General features: G+C 34.2%; 1 protein-coding gene across 1 annotated transcript in view; it reads right to left on the minus strand.

Annotated features, from left to right (window-relative positions):
- Grip163 (gamma-tubulin complex component 6) overlaps positions 1-22,111 on the minus strand; it is a 30,472-nt gene extending 8,361 nt beyond the window's left edge. Inside the window, exons 1-13 of the mRNA XM_089642412.1 lie at positions 21,411-22,111; positions 20,398-20,593; positions 19,174-19,352; positions 17,891-18,074; positions 14,165-14,311; positions 12,532-12,743; positions 11,709-11,901; positions 10,388-10,520; positions 9,917-10,139; positions 7,513-7,744; positions 6,355-6,547; positions 852-2,851; positions 461-684 (exon numbers count right to left, since the gene is read on the minus strand). Of these exons, the coding sequence (XP_089498538.1) occupies positions 461-684; positions 852-2,851; positions 6,355-6,547; positions 7,513-7,744; positions 9,917-10,139; positions 10,388-10,520; positions 11,709-11,901; positions 12,532-12,743; positions 14,165-14,311; positions 17,891-18,074; positions 19,174-19,352; positions 20,398-20,593; positions 21,411-21,830 (4,536 nt within the window). The 5' untranslated portion in view covers positions 21,831-22,111. The remainder of the gene's footprint in view (positions 1-460; positions 685-851; positions 2,852-6,354; positions 6,548-7,512; positions 7,745-9,916; positions 10,140-10,387; positions 10,521-11,708; positions 11,902-12,531; positions 12,744-14,164; positions 14,312-17,890; positions 18,075-19,173; positions 19,353-20,397; positions 20,594-21,410) is intronic.
- Between the last annotated feature and the right edge of the window lie 433 nt (positions 22,112-22,544).

Consider the following 22,544-nt stretch of genomic DNA (forward strand, 5'->3'; position numbering starts at 1 on the left):
GTGCCCATAACATTTTTTACTCTAAATGTGCTAAGGAATAGCTGTATAAAGTTTGTCGGGCACGTGCCGATACACCCTGTGTACACACTCATACAGTCAAACTTTGGGGGTGATTGATTGTTCAAAATTGCAAAAAATGTTCACATTTTTTTTCCATTAGTGCCCAAATACAAAAAATAGTGATAAATTTCTTATGTTTCTAGGGTTTACAAAGAGTTTGTATAAACTTATAAAATTTTTTTTTTTTTTCACTTGGTCAGGTGTTCAAAAGGAAAACTATAATAATAATTACATTAGACAATTTAAAATATTTTTTTTGATAATTAGAATAGCCGTATTTATAAAACTTTATTGGGATTTTTTCTTAAATTATCATGAATTTACCCCAAAGTTGTATAAAATACGGTGTATATACACATATAAGTATGAATACATTTTTATTTACAAAAAAAAAACCTACCTCCAAGTCTTGTTCCAGCACCCAAGATATCCACCGGAGTTTGACCAGAAATTTAAATACTATGGCATAGCGGTCCAAGGCGTCTTGGGATATGATGATGTTGACTGGCCAGGCCACCGTGTAGGACAGGGTGAGACTTGCCAGGACATCCGGAGACAGTCGCAAGAAACTTAACGGCATATCGCTCACAATAAACGACAAATTCTCCGCATACTTGTTGGAACCTACAAATATCAGTGTTTTCAATCACACCGGAACAACATCAACAAAATATTAATTCTTTGAAATAAAATGTCTGATTAGAATACAGGGTGTTACCGGAAACTAAGATATGATTTACATTTTTTACTCCAAATAGTGTCACCCTGTATCGCAGATCAATGGCGCTTACCTCCGATGGAAGACCCAAATGATTTATCCAATATGCTGTGCAGAGTTGCAAAGTTCAGTAGTTCCCGGGGGCTCTCTGTCGTGCTCAGCTTCTCAAATAGTTTGCTGCAAATAGTCTTGGCAAACTCTCCGTCCATCAGGAAGAAATAATCGCCCAAGCTCTTCAGATGATCATAAAGGTCACAGTTGACCAGGAAATACTTCAATATAGCATTGTTCACCATCTCCATTTGATAAGACAATGGAATCACAACAGATCTTTGTAAACAAGCGGCCATCATAGAGCTATCGGCGCTCTCGATGTTTGCAACAATATTCTCACTCTTCTCCAACAGATGGAACATCTTGAACGTATCTGTCATAGGTTTCTTCTGAACTTTTGCCATGATATCTGTAAAATTAGTGTACGGAGACTTGAGGTTATCCATGCTTAACGGTTCTTGGAATATATTCATAGACGTGAACTTATTGCTCGCCGTGCTTTCAATGCCAAATGGTTTGAAGTTATCGAAGACGAGTTCATCACTGCTGAAATTCCAGACGGAGGATCTGGCTCCGTAATCATCAAAGGCTTTGAAAGATTCCGGTGTTTGAGGAAAATGATCTTTAATGGAAGCATAATCCGGAACAGATTCTTCTTCGTCCGTATGCTGTTCGATGATGTTCGGAAATCGGAAACCGTCACCGGTGAAAGGCAATGATGACATATTGGCAATGTTATCAACGCGACTAGAGATGGGGCTTAAAGTTGCTGATGGAACACCTATCAATCTCTCATCAAATGTTGATGGAGTTTCAACATCTAGCCTAGCTGGAAACTGGCTAGGAGTCATTAACTGAGGAGTTGAAACGACTGATAACCTACTACCGTTGTCTGAGGCTTTTCTACTGCCCCAATCCCAACTATAATTTTTTGAGCAACCTTTCAGATCTAAAGTCAGACTTCCTCTTTGTTTAGTTCTGCTGCTTTGTGAATCAACTTCCATCTCTGGACCCACTTCATGGCTTGAACCTTTCTGCCTATTCCTCAATGCTTCTTTACTCGCCTCCGTATCAAACTGTGGTTCATCAATCCTGTTTGGGTTCAAGGCTGGTTCACTGACGCTGTCAAAGGTGATGGAACCGAGAACTTTGTCTTTATTATGAATAGCATCACTTCTATTTTCAGCAGTATTTGCAGTTAACTTTGAGTTAGCAACTGTTTTGATCGCTCTTATTGCCGGTTGTTTGTAATTTTCTACTGAGAAATCGTGCGCTAAATCCCTTTGCTTATTTCTATTAAATTCCTGCTTCTGCTGCTGATACGTATTGTAGATATTCTGGTCACTAAAGGACACATTCTTAATTGGAACATTGCTATTTAAAATGTCAGAAGGACTTGCATCAAAATCTAATGACTTGTGAACTTTAATGTTTGATAGAGAAATTCGGTCCATGGCGTCAATTGTCGTAATAGTTTCTGCCCTTTCCGTTGAACTGATTTTATTATTATCTCTATCTGTGATTAAAAATCTATTATTATTGAGTCCATCACTGTCATCCCAGGAATTGTTTGCTAGTGGAATTGTGTCTAATTCATCTGATCCTTTTATTTCCAGAATGCTTCCCAGCATTGGCTCAACTTGAGGATTTTCAGGAGAGTCATCTAAGAGATTTTCTTGAGAGTCGAAATGCAGAGAATCTGAAGAAATTTTCATAGCCATATCATCACTCCTTTGTGGGATTTCTGAAACAGAACTTGCTTCTTCTACATTTATTAACACTTCCGAAATAGCTGCGGGAATGTCTCTTGGTGATTTATTCGGTAAAATACTGTCGAAATTGCCTTCAAGAGATTGGTGATCCAGCTCCATTTTTTCTCTCGTCAAATTAATTTTTTCACTGGTGAGTAATTGCACTCTCCGCTCATCTAATTTCAGTCTTTTTATTTTCCATTGAGATTTCATTTGACGCCTCTCTACTTCTTTGCCGATTTCTGAATAGTATGCATTCAACTTTTGCCTGCAAAATAAAATGGTGCTTTATTATAATTGAAAACTTATGCGAAAAAACAGCGTTATGTGAAAAAGTGAGTTCTTAGATATTGGCTGTTAACCGGTCAGCAACGTAAGCAGATATACACGATAAAATAACGATAGCAGTCAAGTACAATAAGCGTGTTTACACGTCAACGCGTGTGTTTCCACAAAAATCGTCATAACTCCGTTATTCTTCTAGTGACATCCCTAAAACAAAAAGTAAAATATTCGTATTGAATGAAGCTTCACATCTCTATTCAAAGTTATCCATAGAAACCCGTAAAAAGACCTACTCAGTGGAAGCAAATTTTACCCGCCAAATCGTAAAACGACGCCAAGAAAGCCGTTTGACGTGCCGACCCGCCTCGCAAGTTTAATTATTTTTTTAAAAATATATTTTGTATGAAATGGTCAAAAAGTGAAGTGACAGAATTGTTTATTGTACATTTGTACGATGAAATAAGTGTTTTTTTTTTACATTATCCGTGATTTTAGTATCGTTTTTACATAAAACATTACAGGTGAGTCATTTTTACAATTTTTTCATGTTTCCATTCTAAATTTAAATATTTACAAATGTTAATATTTATTTATGATACAACAATTTGAAAGCCTATTTTGTAACCTTTCTAAAACAGTTTTTACTATTCGGCTCCGTTCAGTAATGTTTCATTTATAGAGCTTTGATTGTGAGGCGGTAATAACACAACGTTTTCGTGAAATTGACATTTCGGTAAAGACATCTTAGCTTCAAGTTCGCGAAAAGTCGGAGGGGTTAAACATTTCATTTGACTGTAGTGAGCCGATACACATTGAAAGTTAAGTAAATTTATATGTAATAAAGTATTTCAATTAATAGACAACACATTTTATATATATTTTACTCAATCCATTCATAATGTTGAGTACAATCACATAAAAGTAAAAAAAATATATATATATAACGGGAGCAAACTGCTTAAACATAATACTTTCTTGCTCACACCTATTACGGTGTCCTTATCTACGAACGCAAGATATCAGAGATCTCATACGGGTTACGTAAATTATAAACCAATTAATCAGTGGCCGACTCAACGCTACCTACCGAATGATGTACCACGGACGGTCAATATAAGCGAACGCACAGCCTTGAACGAGCAGAGATCCTGAGCCGGTCATAGGCTCAAGACCTGATACTAGTAGCGAGATGTGTCGTCCCTTCCAGCGAGGCCTTACAGAAGTTCTAGGCTCAGTACCTGATAACTGATAGCGAGATGTATCGTCCCTTTTAGTGAGGTTGAAGAGTGCCTAGAGGAAGTCTTTATCTTTTGTACATAGTCGAAGATAATGCGCCGTGTTGCCTTTCCCACTAGTCTAGTTATATTGTTATTTTTACTTTTCCTACGATAAAATCTTTTTCCCAAATTCACTTTAATATTTAATTATTTTTACATTAGCACCAAATGTGGGGCTATGATAAAAAACTGTTTTAAAATCTGTATGTAATCTATTACTGATGTAAAATTTGTTATAAATGCCATTTTTCCATAAATCAATGTTTCTTATTTTTATTAACAAACTAGCTGTACCCCGCAATGCATTGCTGTGGCTCAGTATGTCTGTATAGATAGAGAATAATAGTGCGTGTTGCTTTCACATCCAACAGATGGTGTTGTTTTTTAAAAAAGCATGTTGTACCTGTCACAAGAGACATTTATGTAATACAGGTATATAAAAACACAATCATATTCAAATGCAACGTTGTGTTAAAATTTCAAAGCAATCGGTAAAGAACTTTGCGAGATTTAAGATTCTGAGCATATGAACATTTACATTTTTGTTTATTTAGATCTCCATAAAATTTGTGAAATAAAAAATTTCGAACATGTTATAATTTATGGTAATTATTTACCTACGACTACCGTTTGAGAAAATATTCCGTACGAGACGCTATTTTGACATACCGAGTTCTCACATACTTCGCGTTTGTTTGTGTAGTGGCAGTGTAGGAAACATGAAAGGAATAATCGGCATAATAGACAATTTTTCGAGATTGCTAGACACGCACCCGTTAATTGTTAGGCGATCAACTTTGATACCAAACATCAGATGAATTTAGTTTCTTAATATTTAAAGGTTTACTACGATTTTTTTAAAATAAAACGTTTTCATTTTAGGTCAGGTTGGGTTATTATAGGTTATTACAGGTTAGATTAGGTTATGTTGGATTATTATATGTTAGATTAGGATAGGTTAGGTTGGATTATTAGATGTTAGATTAGGATAGATTAGGTTAGGTTAGGTTGGATTATTATAGGTTAGATTAGGATAGGTTAGGTTGGATTAATATATATGTTAGATTAGGATAGGTTAGGTTAGGTTAGGTTGGATTAATATATATGTTAGATTAGGTTAGGTTAGGTTAGGTTGGGTTATTATAGGATAGTTTAGGTTGGATTATTATAGGATAGGTTAGGTTAGGTTAGGTTGGATTAGGTTGGGTTATTATAGGATAGTTTAGGTTGGATTATTATAGGATAGGTTAGGTTAGGTTAGGTTGGATTAGGTAGAATTAAATCACAAACCAGTCTATACAAACCTAGCGTAGCCCACAAACTACTTGAAAACTGGGATATAACTCTAAAGGGGACGCGAGCAGGCGTTATTAAAGGTTCCCCAACATTTATAATAACTTTTAGTAATAATTTAATAATATAACTAAATTCAAGTATTAATTCAAAGTAATCATTCCATATTTACCGTGAAGCGGAATTCGTAACCTTTACCAAAAAACCTTTCCTTAATACGTTAATTTTAATAAATAATTTTTTATTTACAATATTTTTTTGTATGAATAAATTAACACATCATTTAAAAAAAAATGTTTTTCATTGTCTATGATATAAAAAACCGTTTCGCCATATAAATTTTAACAACTATCCGATTGTGTTTTTTAATTGTTATGTTGGCAGTGCCCTACACTACGTAATAACAAACGCGAAGTATGCGAGAACTCGGTATGTCAAAATAGTGTCTCGTACGGAATATTTTCTCAAACGGTAGTCGTAGGTAAATATTTACCTAATTTATTAACAAATAACACAACGTAGAAATAAAACTTTATCATCATAAAATGACAAATATGCCAAGAGCTGTTCACAACAAACCCTCAGTTTCAATTAAGTTATGGCCGACTAAGTAATAACTACCGGCCGTCACCATAGACCTTCTGCTGTCGTCTGTGATTGAGATTTTAAAACGATTTTTGCTGTGAATGTAGTTGGATTTAAGTCGCATAATTTGAAAGGATTTGCACCAAAACAGCGTTATTTTGATAATCAGCATAAGGGCTCAATTATTTTTAGACAAAATGAAAGTTTGACACTGTAAATTAGAAATCTACATATTTCGATTTTCAGTATTGCCATTAAAAATATCTATACTTAGTTAAATAGAATTGCCATTTAAAAACATTCTCATTTAAAAAAAAAATTAGGTACTTACTTTTCCTCTTCAATACGCAAGTCATGTAGTTTGTTGGATGCCGTTTGATATTCTATAATGAGCAAGTCTTGTTGCAAGTCCTTTTTCTTTGCCAGTTCCCTCCTGGAAGCTGCATCTTCAGCCGCCGTTCTCAAAGCATTGAATTGTCGTCGCTTATTGTCCGAGATAACACGAGACAGGCGCTTGCGATCCTCTACGAGAGAAAATATTAATTATAATTATATTCGCGTATTACTTAATTACTAGAAAACAGAATCGCCATAGCAAGATCAGAGCCGAGCTGTTAAATATGGTGTATGAGAAAGACTAAACCTCTAACCACTAGAGGAACATCTGCCCAAATTTAGGAAGGTGATTTTTTTGATTAAATTATTGATATGAGCGCAAAAGGAGAATGCTACCTGCACATATAATAATAATAATAACTATTATTTTGAAATTTTTTTGTAAAACCTAAAAATATGCGATAAACGGAGAAATCTAGGTGGATTCATTGGCTTTAAAATGCAGTAAGTAGTATGCATTTTTTCCGCATTAAGCGGTACGATGTTAATTAAATCGTATGGCCGAATGAAAAATTGAACACCCGGAAATCTTCATCGCATCTATTATAAGAAAAATGATTAAAAAAGAGTGTTATTTAAGCCCCGAGCGAGGGCTTAAAGTCAAACAACATTATGAACAAAATACAAACAAATAATTCAAGGTCTTAAAGTCAAATAATGTTACCTACGAAAATATGCCGATAATTTTAGGGCTTATTCAAACAATGTTGTCCACAAAAAGAACCTATTAATAATTAGAGGGCTTAAAGTCATCAACATTATCTACAAAAAGATATACCAACAATTAGTATGGGTATGTTTTTTTCTTGTAAATAACGTCATTTGATTGAGTCCTAGAATTATTTTAACGTTTTTTATGGTAGATAGCGCTTTTTGACTTTAGCCCTCGGTACATGAACGGTAACCGCATAAAACAGAATACGATGTGTGTAAGAATAGGTTAGTTTATATTTGTTGTACAATATATGAATGATAGACGAATAAGACAGAACAGTAACAAAACAGAGCATGAGGTAAGAATAGGTTAGGTTAGGTTTGTTGTTTGTTACTCTTTTCTTCAATGTTCTGTTTTGTCATTATACCTCTGTGTTACCTATAAGTTTGTGCATAGTCTCCCCCTGTTTGAGGTGCACCATCTCCCTGAAGGCCTTCTTCTCAGCCTCGCGCTGTACCAGCAGGCTGTGGAAGGAGACGGGCTCACCGCACACGTACAGGCACTGCACCCGGTACCTCTCGTACAGCTTTCTCTGCTCCTCCATCTCCGAGAATGTGAGGCAACACTTGATGGGAGGGTATTCGGTGGAGAGCAGAACGCACAATGGGTCCTACAAAAAATACAATCATATTGTTTGTTTGTCTCACTCATGATATATATAGTTCATCATGGTTAAAGTATGAATAAAGACTGGAAAGAAATCTATATCCATCAACTGGTAGGTTAAAAACTGGAAGAAGAAGAAGACGAATAGATAAAGAAATACATAAATAAAAACACAATGTAATATGATTCAAATTAATCAGAATTTACAATGAGCCTATAGAAAATAAAATGTAAACTAATAACCTTTTTCAAAAATATATGTGAAATGCTTTTATAAATTCTTTCAGTACTTTTAAAAATAGCTGCTACTTTTACATATTGGTTACCTAAGCTGTGAATGTATTGTATAGGAGAATTTATAAACTAATTGGTATTGAAATTATTTATTTATTTATTTACGCCCTAATGGGCTTTTACAAAAGTAGTTAACAAGTAATACAGTTGTTTTTTTTTTTTTTTTTTACAGTATTACCGCACAAGAGTCCCAACTGCTCCCGTCTGGAGCCAGTGAGACTATGGCATCCCCAATTGGGGTATGTTGTGAGGCTGAGGGTATTGGGGAGGGAAGGGAGATGGGGAAGAGGAAGGTGGGGAAGTACCTGGCTATTCAGATCTGGTCACCAAACACGGCTAAAGCCATTTCAAGCAACGTTTCAATTCTGAATGGTGGTCTTACACCAGGGCGATACTGAGAGTATCTTCCACTCTGGAACGTGCCGCAAATATACTATATATTATTTTAAATTAATTAATTGTGAAATAACACAAATTAATCAAATAAAATTTATTTGCGCACGCCGGGTTCGAACCCGCGACCTTCGGATCTGTAGTCAAAAGCGTATACCACTAGACCACGCCGGCCGTCACAGTTGTGTTACATAGTTTACAATAAATTATGATTTTTGATTAAATTAAGGTAAATTCAAATTAATAGTGTGGATTACGGAAAGCTAAATATGTATTAACTCTTTGCACGCGGCCGTATCAACTGTTGTTACGGCAAAAAGTCTATACTCACACGCGGCTGTATCAACAGTTGATACGGCAACTTTGACGGCCGATATTCCCGCTCTCTTTCGTCATAAATGTATTTCTTGCTCACTTGGACATTTGTAGAACTATCACGATGCTGACATCTACAAGAATTTCTCAAAAATAAAATTGTATTTCATAAAAAAAGATCGATAACCAAGTGCGTTTCTTCGCGCCTTTTAGTCCTTTAGTTTACATTTTTGTCAACGGATGGCGTTAGTACTAGTTTGTCATTCACAACTTTTCATAACTAAGAATGATAAGTGATCATGGTGTCCCACTTGTGTCTATAAACACAGTGGCCTAAGTACACACACACCGAGAGTGGTTTATTTATGACGCCGAGTGAATGGCGGGACCACATTCAAAAGATACGGTACGTCTTTGTATGAAATTTTATGTTTTTGTTTTTATAAACATCTAAGAGTGTTGACACACGAGGATTTGTTTTCATATTGTGGAGAATAATCTGTTCTGTCTTTATAGTCCAATAAATCATGCCAGAATGCTATAATTTGACATTTAATTGCATGCATAGGTATTTGAAAATATGTACCGCGTACGGGTATAGATAAAACGGAGCAAATTAACGCGTTCAAAAGGTTAAGGAACATATACAAATAAAAACAAAAGTGTATTCGCTACGGAGTTGTGAATTCATACATCTCAGTAAAATGATTAAAAAGATTTCGTTTTATAACTAATACGGAATCTTTAAGCATTTCTACAATATTCCCAAATTTATTGCCTAAATGATGTAGTCTATTTATAGGTGTATGAGCTTCATAGTTGGTTTTAAAATTGTCGCAGAAAAATGTAGCACTTTGCCTCGTATTTCTAGTCGGTGCGTAAAATTTTATTTTGGCGAGAATTTCAGGGTTGTCAATGGAATTATTAATAATTTTATTTAAAAGTACAAGGTCAGAGATGATCCGCCTATCTGATAGCGTTATTAAGTTAAGTTGTTAAATTATTATTACTGTTACAGTTGAAGATATTTTTAGTTCGCGTGACTGTATAAGGAACATGAAATGAAATCAGTTGTTACTTGTCAACAGGGGAATTAATGTTAATTGACTAAAAAAATAATTAAACAACAACTTGAAGAAATGTAAGAAGCATGAAAGTTGGCATTAATACTCACATCAGGATTGCACAGCTTCAGAAGCCTCAGTGATTTTCCACACAACAAAATGTATTTGGCTATGCCTCGGAGGAATTCGGGAACCATTTCATCATTCCTGATAATGAAGCCCTTGTCCCAGTAGCGCTTGTTGTAAGAGTCCACATTTATGGGATCTTTTCTGATGAAGAATTCACTGAACTGATCTTCAAGTTCACCCTCAAATATAAACCTCTGTATAAATCTGCAAAAACCACAATTTAAATAATAGACTGGACTGTAAATTTGTACATCGATGACTGGGGCACAGATGAAGACAAGCAGTGCAATACATTATTTATATATATTACGTGTATTCCTGCAGTTGTATCACTTTTGTGCCATCTCTCTCACGCAGACCTTTAGTCGCACATTCATTACAATATAATGTAAACCAAAATTGATTTAGAATTATGGATTGTTGATCATCAATGATTTATGAGCAATAATTACCTGAAATAAACGCAACACGTAGCCTTCAGAGTTGAGTAAAGGAGAGCTGACACCTGGGTCTGAGTGACCATGCTGATCTCATCGTAGAGGTAAGCCATCAATCCAGCTCCTCGCAAACAGTTCCTGTCATACTCTGAAATATAATGTCATAAATTAGGGAATTTATTATTATTTTTAATGATAAACTAATGTTTATACGACAAGGTTTTTTATGTATAGCACAAAGGATAACAAATTATTATAAGCAATAATTAGTCTCCTGAAATATCCATACAAATTGAAAATATCTCCGGAGTAAAAATAAATGCCGCCGACGGAAATTGAACCCGCACCTTCTGATGTCCGGTCAGGTGCTCTGGACTACTGAGTTAAGTCGGCTTATTTCCAACACGCCTAATAACATACGCCAATTTGACAAGTCAAAATATTTCACCAACAAATTTAGATATAATATGTTTCGACGCCATCTAGTGGGAAATTTAGCACTAACAAAGCCTTTCCTACAAAAGTTGGTTGTTTACAGGTGAAAAAATATAATAAGCAGTAATTGTTGATTGAAGTACTAGTACATATTGAATTATTTGGCGTGCAACCAATCGTGGTCATATGATTATGTTCTAGTCTCACACAGAAGCTATAATCTGGAGGGGTTGGGAGAGGTGATATAGGCCACGCCCAAATAACACATTGAGAGTATAGCGTCTTGTGACGCTAGCATTAGGCATTTTCAAATTTCAGTTCTCAAGGAACAGAAAAAACTCGACAGTTACCTGTAATACAAGTGCAAGTTTTATTGTCGTTATCTCCTTCCTTAACCGTCTTCAGAATGTTGCTCAACCGAATCTAGAAATAGTTCCCCTATCTGTACAGTGTATACTGTACAAACAGGGCGCTCTTGTGATGTATCATTTAAAAATAATATTATCTATTTTAGCTCTCTGTCCCAAATGTGTTAACTATTTAATAAGATACAGTGTGCTGAAGTAGACATTTTCGTCGATAATTATTACGGTTTTAGAAAAATCCTGTTATTGCTCAAAAATATGTAACAATTGTTGAGCTAATTATATTAAGCATCACCCGTGTCTCTCTTTGTATTATTAGTCATTTGAGTGAATTTTTATATAATTTTGTAATTTTATGTAGATATCATGTATCTGTTGACTGAGTAGGTTTGATAACTGAATTTTTATAACTGAATCTGTAAGAATCAATAAATCACATTAAAAAAAATAAGAAAGTATTTTATTAATTTCAATTAAAATGGTGCCACAAAATAAGTTTGCTGTGTTAGAAGAAGTGAAAAAAAAAATGATGTTACCATGCTCGTAAACCTTGTAGATCTTGGCCATAGTTGTGATCTGCCAGCTGAGGGGGCGCAGGGAGTGCAGGATTTCAATAAGTGTCGGCAGAGACTTGTCATTCCGGAGTTCCATTGTCAGCCCTTCGCCAAATATCTTGTCCACCTCCAGGCGAAACCAAACCAGGTACTGCCTTATGCTGTCACACATGGACTGAAATAAAGTACTTGGTCAGCTAACATTTGAATAATATTGTGCTTCTCAACACTACCAAACTTTACCATCACAACCTTCTTCCGAAGAAGTAGGCAAAGAAGATGGACCACCATACAACTTAGTCTTAGCACACACTCCTCGCTTCATTCACATTCATACTCTTCTGTTATTCTAACTGTTGACATACATTGTGTGGTTATACATCAAGGTTACTATCATCATAACATTATTTAACAACAACAAAAAAGTCCTCGGCAAGTCAGATAAAAGTCACTAAGCCAGTTTTAGTGACTTTTATGTACTTTCAAGTTTATCTATTACTGTGCAGGTAAGTATATAAAACCTTAAAATGTATATTACATAAAATAAATTTAAAAAATAAACATTTCTGACCAATATTTATCCTTCCAAATGCAATATATTTCATAACTTTGTATTTGGGGTCAGTAACTTTTGTCCAAACGAGGACAACACTATGATTGTGTGTGTAACGATTGTTTCAAAATTATCATAACTTATAGTAATTCATTGAAGAATTGCACACTATAACCCATCAATATAATAACACAAATAGTTTTGACCCTAGAACTGATCCCTGTGGAACCCCTTCAAATACGAAATTCTTACCTTGTAAACAAATCCTTCCTTGATAATATTCTCTCCAGTTGATGTCGGTGTAACTAAATGATTTAAATTCCAATAGCAGGTGCCGATGGCAAGCAGATCATTCACATAGGTTTTCAAGCTGCTCTGTAGTAATCCTTCTAAGCATAGTTCTGGTTTCATTTGAAACTTTTCTGCCGCTTTATTGTAGCTGAAAGAACTGGATTCAATACCCACTGCAGAAAAGAAAATGAATCTATTAACATTTTATGTATATATGCTGGTTTATGCTTTATTATTGTGTTGAAATTTATTGTGTTACACAGAGTCATTAACAACATAATTGACAGTATATATTTATTGACTCCATTTATAGAATTAGCGTATTCATCAGCTATACCAGCACTTTGTTGAATCCTACAAATTATAGTAGCGTTGGTAATGTAGTTTTAGTGATTTCTCTTATATGTAGTATCGTTCTAGTTTCTATATTACTTTATGTTACTGTTACATGTTTTGCTAATATTTTTTCATATTCAGTTTATCAGTTTAGTGTTATTAAATGCTTTAAAAATATTGTGTATAATTATCGATAGCTCACTAGGTATATTCTGTTTTTAAAATCCATGTAAAAGCCCGGCTTGAGAAAGATTTTGGGTAGGTAATTAATTCTAAGATAAAATTTGGGTAGGTAATTAATTCTAAGATTTTCCTAGAAATTTAAATGTGTTCCATTTTTAAAACATACGGTATAAAAGCTAAGAAGTTGTTTTTTTTTATATTTAATTAATGGAGGGAAACCAGTAGGAAAATGGTAGGGTTTGAAACAGGATTGAGATTGGTTGCAAATTACTGTAATGTTTGATGAAATGAGTTGTGGAGTTGCAAAACCCATTTTGGACTTTTTCAGAAATCTGGAGGTAGTCACAAAGAACTGTTTGGAAAACTTTGAATATACATTTTACGCTAAAAATTAAATTATACATTATTCTTTTGATATTTTGCGAAATATTGTATTTGCAATTTACTTAACCTCTCAGGCCTCATATTGACTGTTATTTCTTAAAAACTCAATTTCTTTCAAACATAAAAGTTTGAAAAATGGCCCATCGTATGTATTAAAGTCTAAACATTGAACTAAAATTACTGAACAAAAAAATACACATTTTATTAAACACATGTATTATCATCTGTCATCTTACTTTTTTGTCGCTTCATATAAAAATAATTAGTAAAAAATTCAAAGTTTAAATTTTTTGCAAAGTGTGGTAAGAACCTTTGGTTTCATGGAGGTGTACATTTCAATTATTTTGTTGTTAACTTATAGATTTGATCATAAAGCTTGGTATTTTCTCTTTCTAACACTGTTTAAATCATATTTCTAACCATGACAGTAAGGGAGACATAACGATTTATATTAGAGCGTATGAGCTCTTCCCAAAAGCGAACAAATTAGCCTAAGGGGTTAAGTACTGTGAATGTAGAAATTTCCAGAGCGGGTTTTGCATCTCCACGACTAAAATATAACATGTAAAGCCACGAATTACGGGAAAGGAACGAAGCAACTGCAAGCAGCGTTTCGCGCCATTTGCAGTTGCTTCATTCCTTTCGGATAAGTTGAGGTTTAGCTCAGCAGTTGGGCTCGCATAAGACTCACTTGTAAGGTATTTGATGTGCAGAATGAATTCTACTTCGGATATAATATTAAGTCTCTTTAATTGGTGTCCGTTGGTTAGTCTCCAATGAGACATTTGCATATTCGAAGAAGAGATGAGGCTTCGCTTTTGAACTGGCGCCAGTTTTGCTGCAAACAAGAATACGTAATAATGAATTAATAAAAACATTGGTAATGTTGCCAAATTCCACCTCGCGCTGAAGCCCCCGCTTTCAGAATTTCTATCGATTTCTCTTTAACAATTTAAGTTTTTAACCGTTTGAGTGGGTATAGTCGATATTTTGACGATTTACTCTTCTTAAGTGCGCGTGAGAGTTCAGCGTGTGAGGTAGTGCGTGTGGTGTGCATTATTTAAAAAAAAAATTGCTACATCAATTACAAAAATAGTGAATTGCAAGCCGTGAGTTCACAGCAAAAATAAGTTCAACAAGAATACGTAGGATTGTAATAATTTTTACAATTTGTTTTTTAACATGCAATTTTAGTGCATATTATGAAAAAAGATCCAGCACACAAACGGTTAAATTCTTAAAAGAATATGTTATTTTTTAAGATAATATCTATTTATTTGTAAAGCCGAAACAGTAATTACATGAAATTTCTTCGTTAAAAAAAAAATCACAAATTAAGCTCTGAAAATTATTATAAACACGTTTTGTTCTATTATAGGTATTAAAAAATTCATAGTGTATCTTTAAATGCAATTTAAGCATTCGTCGAGAGATTTTTTCTCTAATTCAAACGAGTCGTATTTTCTTAAATATTTTCACCTTTTTCGCTTAATTATTATCCTTTTTTAATAATAGCGCGCTCCCTATAATATTTGTATTTACATATCTCCCTTTCAAACGCTTACTACAGGGCCTTAATACGTAATTTTATTTTTAAAAACACTTGGTTTCAACTTTACAAGAAACAACAAATATTTATGTCAGGGGAGATGGTAAAAGATGCAAAAGTTCTATTTTTTTCCTAATTCAGTGCGACCACCATGTTTTTTCTTATTCGTATCATCTGACTTAAGTTTGAACAATAGGAAATACGCATAAATTATTTAAATAACCCAAACTAAGAGCCTAATAACCTATTTTCTGAATGTTTTCCATCTCCCCGGGCATTAATAGTTGTTTCTTTTAGTAATTAAGTTGAAATAAAGTATTATTTTTTTTAAATTGCGTATGAAGCATGAGGCGGAATTCAGCAGCTTTACCCAATCATTAAGTCATTTTCTAGAGAGAATTCATTCATTCATTTAAGATATATTTCCAAAATAACCTACCTAAAATAACTGCACATAATTTTGAATGTATACATAAAAAAATGGATAATATTTGCTGCTGTGAAAAAATTGATTTTACAAACGAATATACTTACCTACCTTGGCATAATCGTAGACAATAACTTTAAATGGGACAAAAGTGTGACTAAAATTTGTAACCAGCTCCGATGTTTGGCGAGTAATTTTTATAAATTAAAATTTGTATTGCCTCGATGCACTCTCAAACTTATATATCATTCTATGGTCGAATCAATACTTAGATATGGAATTCGAACTTGGGGACACTTGAGTAATATTAATATTAAATACATTCAAAATTTACAAACTGCTAAAATTAAAAAAAATTGTTAAACCTAGCATTTACAAACAAAGAAACAACTTAAAATTACTATATGGCTCTGAGGGCCTACTCCCAATTAAAGGGCTTCTCTGGTTTATTATAATTATGGATAATGTGGGAGAAAATGCGTGCAAAAAGTCATTGGTGCATAGTCACAAAACAAGATTTACTGAAAAAAAAGGCCTAAAAATTCCACTAATATCAAATAAGTATGGTAGCAGAACACTTGACTATTTGATACCTGTGATTTATAACAAATTTAACGAAAAATTTTACTTAAAAAATAATGAGGAACCCTGCCCTAAACTGACAAAAAAGTGGTTAATAAATGAACAAAACGTTTATCTATCCTAAACATTATATTTGGTATTAATATTTAAACTTAAGCTAATGTGTATTATGTTATAACATTAAATGGTAGAACCTACAGACAAGCTGATTGTCACAGCTTTGTGGGACTACCCATATCTTATATTGTATTAAATGTAATTATATTCAATTTAATAGATAAATAAAAATTAAAAAAAGCTAATAATAAAAACTAATTTTAAAACACCCTAATATAATAGAACTTCCTCCTTCTTCTGACGCTTGTAAAATTAATTTTATTTATAAGTTTCTACATATGTAAATATATATTTTATTAAGATAGTAGTTATAGGCCTTAGTCCTAAGTCTCTAGATATAAGTCTCAGATGTAAGTCACTAGTTCTAAGTCAGTAGTTCTTGTATTAAGTATTTAAGAAATATATTTGTACAGCGTCCTTGAGGTGATTTCTCATGAAAACGGCGCTATATAAACTAGCCAAATATTCTTATTATTTTTATTAAGAACTGGCCTCAATCTTTCCTTGAACATACCACTAGCTTCATTCAAACCCAAATATCTATCTATATCCATATATGTACATAAATTTCTTTACAACTCTTGACATGACCCTACACAAGCATTTGGTTTACTTGATTGTGCTATGATTTACTGGGACATCCCCTACTCCATATGTTTACTAAACTTTCTTAGTTGAGTGGAAGATACTCTCAGTATCGCCCTGGTGAAAGATCACCATTCAGAATTGAAATGTTACTTGAAATGGCATTAGTCATGTTCGGTAAGGTGGGTTTCACATATTTTTTTTTAATATACTCATATTCCTATAATTCGTTTCTCTGTTCAACAACTGTTTTTCTTTCTTTGTATAACTGTGCATTATTACATCTGTAATTCGGTCACAAGTGGTTTTATCACGCATGCACATGTGAGATCTTATTTCCACTGCATTCAGTATACCCACATCTTCCCCTGGTTATTTATTCCATTTCTCACTGCCATACATCAGGGTTGGTATCAGAATATCGCTGGGAACTGCTGGCCTCGATCCCATTACAATAATTAAATACAATTTGGGAGGCAGGTTTGGGTACTACCGACCCAGGAACCATTGATTGGATAACTAACACCCCTGCCATAAGTCACCTCAAGTGGTTTGCTACGCTTGGTGAGTTAGCAGTGGTGCCCGGGTATATGGGTGAGGTTTGTCTAGGTATTGGCGGCAAATGCGTTTGCCCAACTGCTAGTTCGGGAGAGACTGGTTGAGTGAGACCCTTTAACTTCTCCAGTCGGACTCTCTTGAACCATCGCCTTGCATCACAGTGGGGGGGGGATAGATTCATACATCCATCACTCCTGGACACACTGACCCCCAGATTCCTACTCACCCCTCATACCTTTTTCTTTCCCAGAACTTCCTCTCCTTTCTTTCCCTAAAAAGACCCTCCACATAGCATCCTCAAAAATTAGATAGGGCTTGAAGGATTTTTTTTCTGTGGAACTAATGTAAAAAAAACTATTCATTTTACAGAATGCCATTGCAAAGATTACTAACTTATGCATTGATGTTACATATGCGGTGATGGATTGCCGTCGACGTTATGCTGGTTTTTTTATTCTGGCTATTATATTATTTTTGTATTAAAAAAAATATTTGGTTCTAGCATATCATCAACTTCTTAAAATAGAAAATAAAATAGGACCCTTATCCACCTTGGTTAAGTACTAAGTAGATTTGAACAATTTATTTTGAATACTTACAGGCTTCTTGCCACAATTCCAGGGTGATTAGAGGTTCTTCTGTTCGTGCCAAATCCCAGATGGAAGTCATACTGGATGGAGAGCTTTCTGGCAGATATTTGATTGATTCAGACGATGCAGATTTAGATGTTCCACAAAGAGAGAACATTTGCTCGCTACTTATGGCGTCTAATCTCCTTTTTTTCTGAAGAATAAAAACATAATGGGTATAAAACAGAGCTAGATATTTAATTTGATATTCATATGTATTTATTAACCTTTCCTTATCTGTGGTGTGTATTTACTACACATTGCTTCTAATAACTTTAATAACTCTATAAATATAATATATTCTGGGTTCAGATTTTAGGTATTCCTCCGTTATACATTTGTGCACTGAATTAAAAAATAATATGTTACATAGTTTTCAAATTCAATTAAAAATCAGAGTTTTTGGTTAAAAATCGGGAACAAATAAACCAATACAATCAAATACATCAAACCGTGTGATACTAATACGCGAAGAGTGTGCGAGGAAATGACACTCTATTGATGTCCCGCTTTAATTCGCTATGCGGGAACATGAGACATCCACACTTCTGCAGTTGTAGTTTTTGATTTAGATTTAGACCATCGATACCTATGACTGCACAGCTGTGTTTGTGCCAGCCGCCAGCCGCTAGCCAGTTGGCCGCGAACCGTCGTTAGATGTGGACCCCTCACACGTTTCTTTAGCATCTGCCGATGGTTTTTTCATGTTTTCAGCAATTAAATTACAATTATTATCATTTTTGATATAAAATATAATAAACATAATTGATTAGCTATGAATATTCATATTTTTCCGATATTAAATCGCTTCTTTTGAGATGTGTATTGACTACACAGCACTGGAACGCGTGTATTTTTTTAGCACAGTAAGGGAAAGGTTAACCTGTCAGACTGATCGCTCATCCGTGGGCATTTTTTATTACAACCTAAATTACGCAATTATTATTGTTTATAAGTTTTATCTCATTAGTTTGTCTCATATTTAAACTTGATTCCATGGATAAAATCAAAATAGTTGTCAAAATGTATGATTACAAATTGGCAGGATATTTTCATTGCTTTTAAAATACCTCAGAAGCATTCCGAAATTTCGTCGTTGGGACTTGTAGGTAAAAATATTTTAAAGCCTGAAGGGTTAAGATTATGCAGAACTACCAGAAGTACGTCACATCTCTATTGTGCACCACACATACGTACAGGAGTGCTCTTGTACGGTGTCAAATTACAACTTTATTTTACATAAAAGTACTCACTTCCGGTCCATCATTCTTGGGGATGATCAAGTCCCTGGGCCCCGTAAGTCGAGGACAGAAGAGGAAGCCCTCGTCACTCTGCGAAGAAGATACGGACCATTGGTTTCCCCGCGAGGAACGACTGCTCACAGAGTGGACGTTGGACATGCTGAGCTTGCCGAGCAGTGCGAGGTTGGTGCCTGCCAAATACCATTTATCAGTACACAGAATATTAATTATTATTAGAAATAAACATAGAATTTTTGTAATATTAATATTTAGAAAATCAAACACAAAAACTTTTTTAAATGGCTCATCTTAACTTTTTTCGACTAAACTCTGATCTTAAGGCGATGCACTAAGTAGTAATGCAAAATCATGTGTTTTTGGTTTGAAAATTTGGTCACCTAGAAATGTTTCAGATGCTTTAGTTAAATACTGCGAGTAGAATACATCTTGGCCATTAAAATAATCGAGTATTTTTTAGGTAAGTCTTTTTATAAGCCCAGAAAAAAATAATGTATAAGGCCTATGAAAACTGCTTTAAAGTTCAAAATCTCCTACTTACGAACCCATTTTCGGTTATAATTTTGTTTTATAATCTTGCAAATAAAGTTATTTATAAAATGATTGGAAAAAAATTAAATATTTATGCCTGAACATCCACAAAATAAAATAAAAAGCACTTTTTGGCCATGTTTTTTTCATGCATAAATTAAAACAGGCGGATTGTGTTAAACGGAAATTTAAACCTTATCACCATCTACGTAAGGGGTGTTATTGATAGCGGCTCGATTTAAAATATAACACGACGTAGTGCATCGCCTTAAATTACTAATAACGAAAAAATATACAGATTTTACTAGAGAAATTAATGTATTATAAACATTTTTGTCACCTAACTCTTTTGTCGTTTCATATAAAATTAATTAATAAAAAAATTCACAAAATGTCTTCTCAAAATGCGGTCGGAACCTTTGGTTTCATAGAGGAATACATTTTAATTCCTCTGTGGTTAACTTCTAGATTTGAATATAAAGCGTGGTGTTTTCTCTTTCTAATACCGTTTAGTTCATATTTTTCACCATGGTGGTAAGGGAGATACAGCGCTTTCCATGAGACCATATGAGCTGTTCCCAAAAGTGAACAAATTGACTCTACCTGAATTAATAGGCACCTGCTGACCTTAAAGTATAGACAGATACAGTCTGTCTAAATTTTAAAATAATAAAATAAAATAATTACCAGGCTTAGAAGAAAATGCATCCATTGGCAGGCTGTACAGAGATGGGGGGTTGAAGTTAAGATGATCATTTTCATTGATAGAGAATGGAAGCTGGAAGATGTGGTCCGGGAAATATTGGTATGGCTTCGGGTCTCCGGGGTTCAGCATCTCAGATAACGGCAAGATCTCATCTATCTTACCAAAACTGAATGGATTCTGTTGAAAAATAGAATATAATTTTACTAAGTATGTACTTGCTCAGTTTATTGTTGTTTTTTTAATGTGAATACCGCACAAAGATTCCCAACTGTCTAAAGCCAATGGGACTATGGCATCCCCAATAGGGATATGGGTAATTATTTCCCTATCTGCCGCACTTTTAGAGACAGTTTATGGAAATTATACTTTGTTTCAACAATTATTACAAGAAACAACTATTTACATGCAAACAATAGGTTATTAAGTTCTTAGTTTGGATTAATTAAGTAATTTATGCATATTTAGATTGAAACGAAATCTTCGCAAGTGTCACTCCATACAAAAAGTCCAAGATGGCGGCAAAGAGATAGTTTAGTAATTGTTCAAGTAAATTTTGAACTATTATTTATCCCGAGCGAAATGGTTATTTCTTGTTGTAATGTTGAAACGAAGTGTAATTTCTATAATCTGTGCCTATTAAAAGGGCGGCGGGGAAATATTTAACGGGTTATGTTGTGAGGCTGAAGGTAGTGTACCAAAGACGGCTAAAACCATTTCAAGCAAAGTTTCAATTCTGAATTATGACATTTCACCAGGGCGATGTTCAGAGTATCTTCCAACCTTCCTGAAATACGCCACAAATATACTATAAATTATTCTTAATGGATTCATTGTAAAACAAAACAAATTTATTGTGCTCGCCGAAATTTGAACCTGTAACTATGGATTCGTAATCGAGAGCCTTACCACTCGACTATAGAGGCCGTCTAGTGCGAGACAAAAATAAAATAATTAAAAAAACTTCATTATAGGAAGAAAAATCAGGAAAACTTACCTCAAACATAGATTTCCCATGATCAACGACAACAGAATTCCTTAGGGAAACTATGCAGGCGAGTGATTCATTAAAATGCGGCTTATCTTTACTTTTGTCTCGTTCAATGAGCCAATCAATTTTACTTTTAACAGAAACTAAGTTATCATAGTCGGCAATATTTTTCTTATTACAATCCTTCACGAAATAATCACTCAGCATGTCCATGACAGGTTCGCAAGGTTCAGAAGGCAATACAACTGAAGACTTCTTCAAGAGAATAGAATAAGCGTACGATCTGAGCTTTTTAGTGAGAGTTTTATTAAAAGAACCGAAATCTTCAGTCACTTCATAGGCAGTCGTAGTCTTTTCACAGAGTCTTGTTAAAAGTTCGAAAACACTTGAATCGTTATATTTATCCCACTGGTCAGGAAACTCCATTGTGAAATATTTACCGGGAACAGTGAAGAGTGAACTTTGTTTATATAAAGAGCTAGTGCGCTATTATTATTTTAGGGTGCAGTGACAGCTCGAGCACAACGGACTACGGGCGGGTTAAATACGTATAAGTAAAGGTACGACCAGTAATAACCATACTAACTAATACGTGTCGAACATTCGAATTAAATTTCTATCAACTTAGCAGAAAAAGGGAGTCTATTCCATTTTGAATCATATTGAATATGTTTAAAAATTGAAGCGCACCAACTACAAACGTCAAAACATTACTGATAATTTTAGAGATGTTCGAAATTTCTGTCCCGGTGACTTTGTTTTCATAAAATCGTTTGATGATAATTTTTTTTTTCTGAGGAACCGGTTCCTTTTGTTACATTTTCAAGAACAAAAATATCATTCGAACTGTTGCACTTGGGGACAATCTGATTTGTTTTCTTAAGCAATTTGGTATCACGTTTCTTTCTTGATCGAAGGCAATCCGAGAACTCAAGTTCAAGTACCGCGGATACAGTCCATTGAATCCCCCCGTAAAAAAAATATTAAACTGTTTGTTTTAGTTCAAAAATATTAAGTCGTTTATGGCGGGATTAGCTCACGTTCAAATTAAGTTTTGATGATAAACTTCCCAGATGTAGCGTTATTTTTATTATATTGTATTATAAATTGGTATATGTATTGTAATTTTTTATAATTTAT

Source organism: Hesperophylax consimilis, chromosome 18, assembly GCF_061612785.1.
Source record: "Hesperophylax consimilis isolate HC1 chromosome 18, BYU_Hcon_1.0, whole genome shotgun sequence".
Lineage (NCBI taxonomy): Eukaryota > Metazoa > Arthropoda > Insecta > Trichoptera > Limnephilidae > Hesperophylax > Hesperophylax consimilis.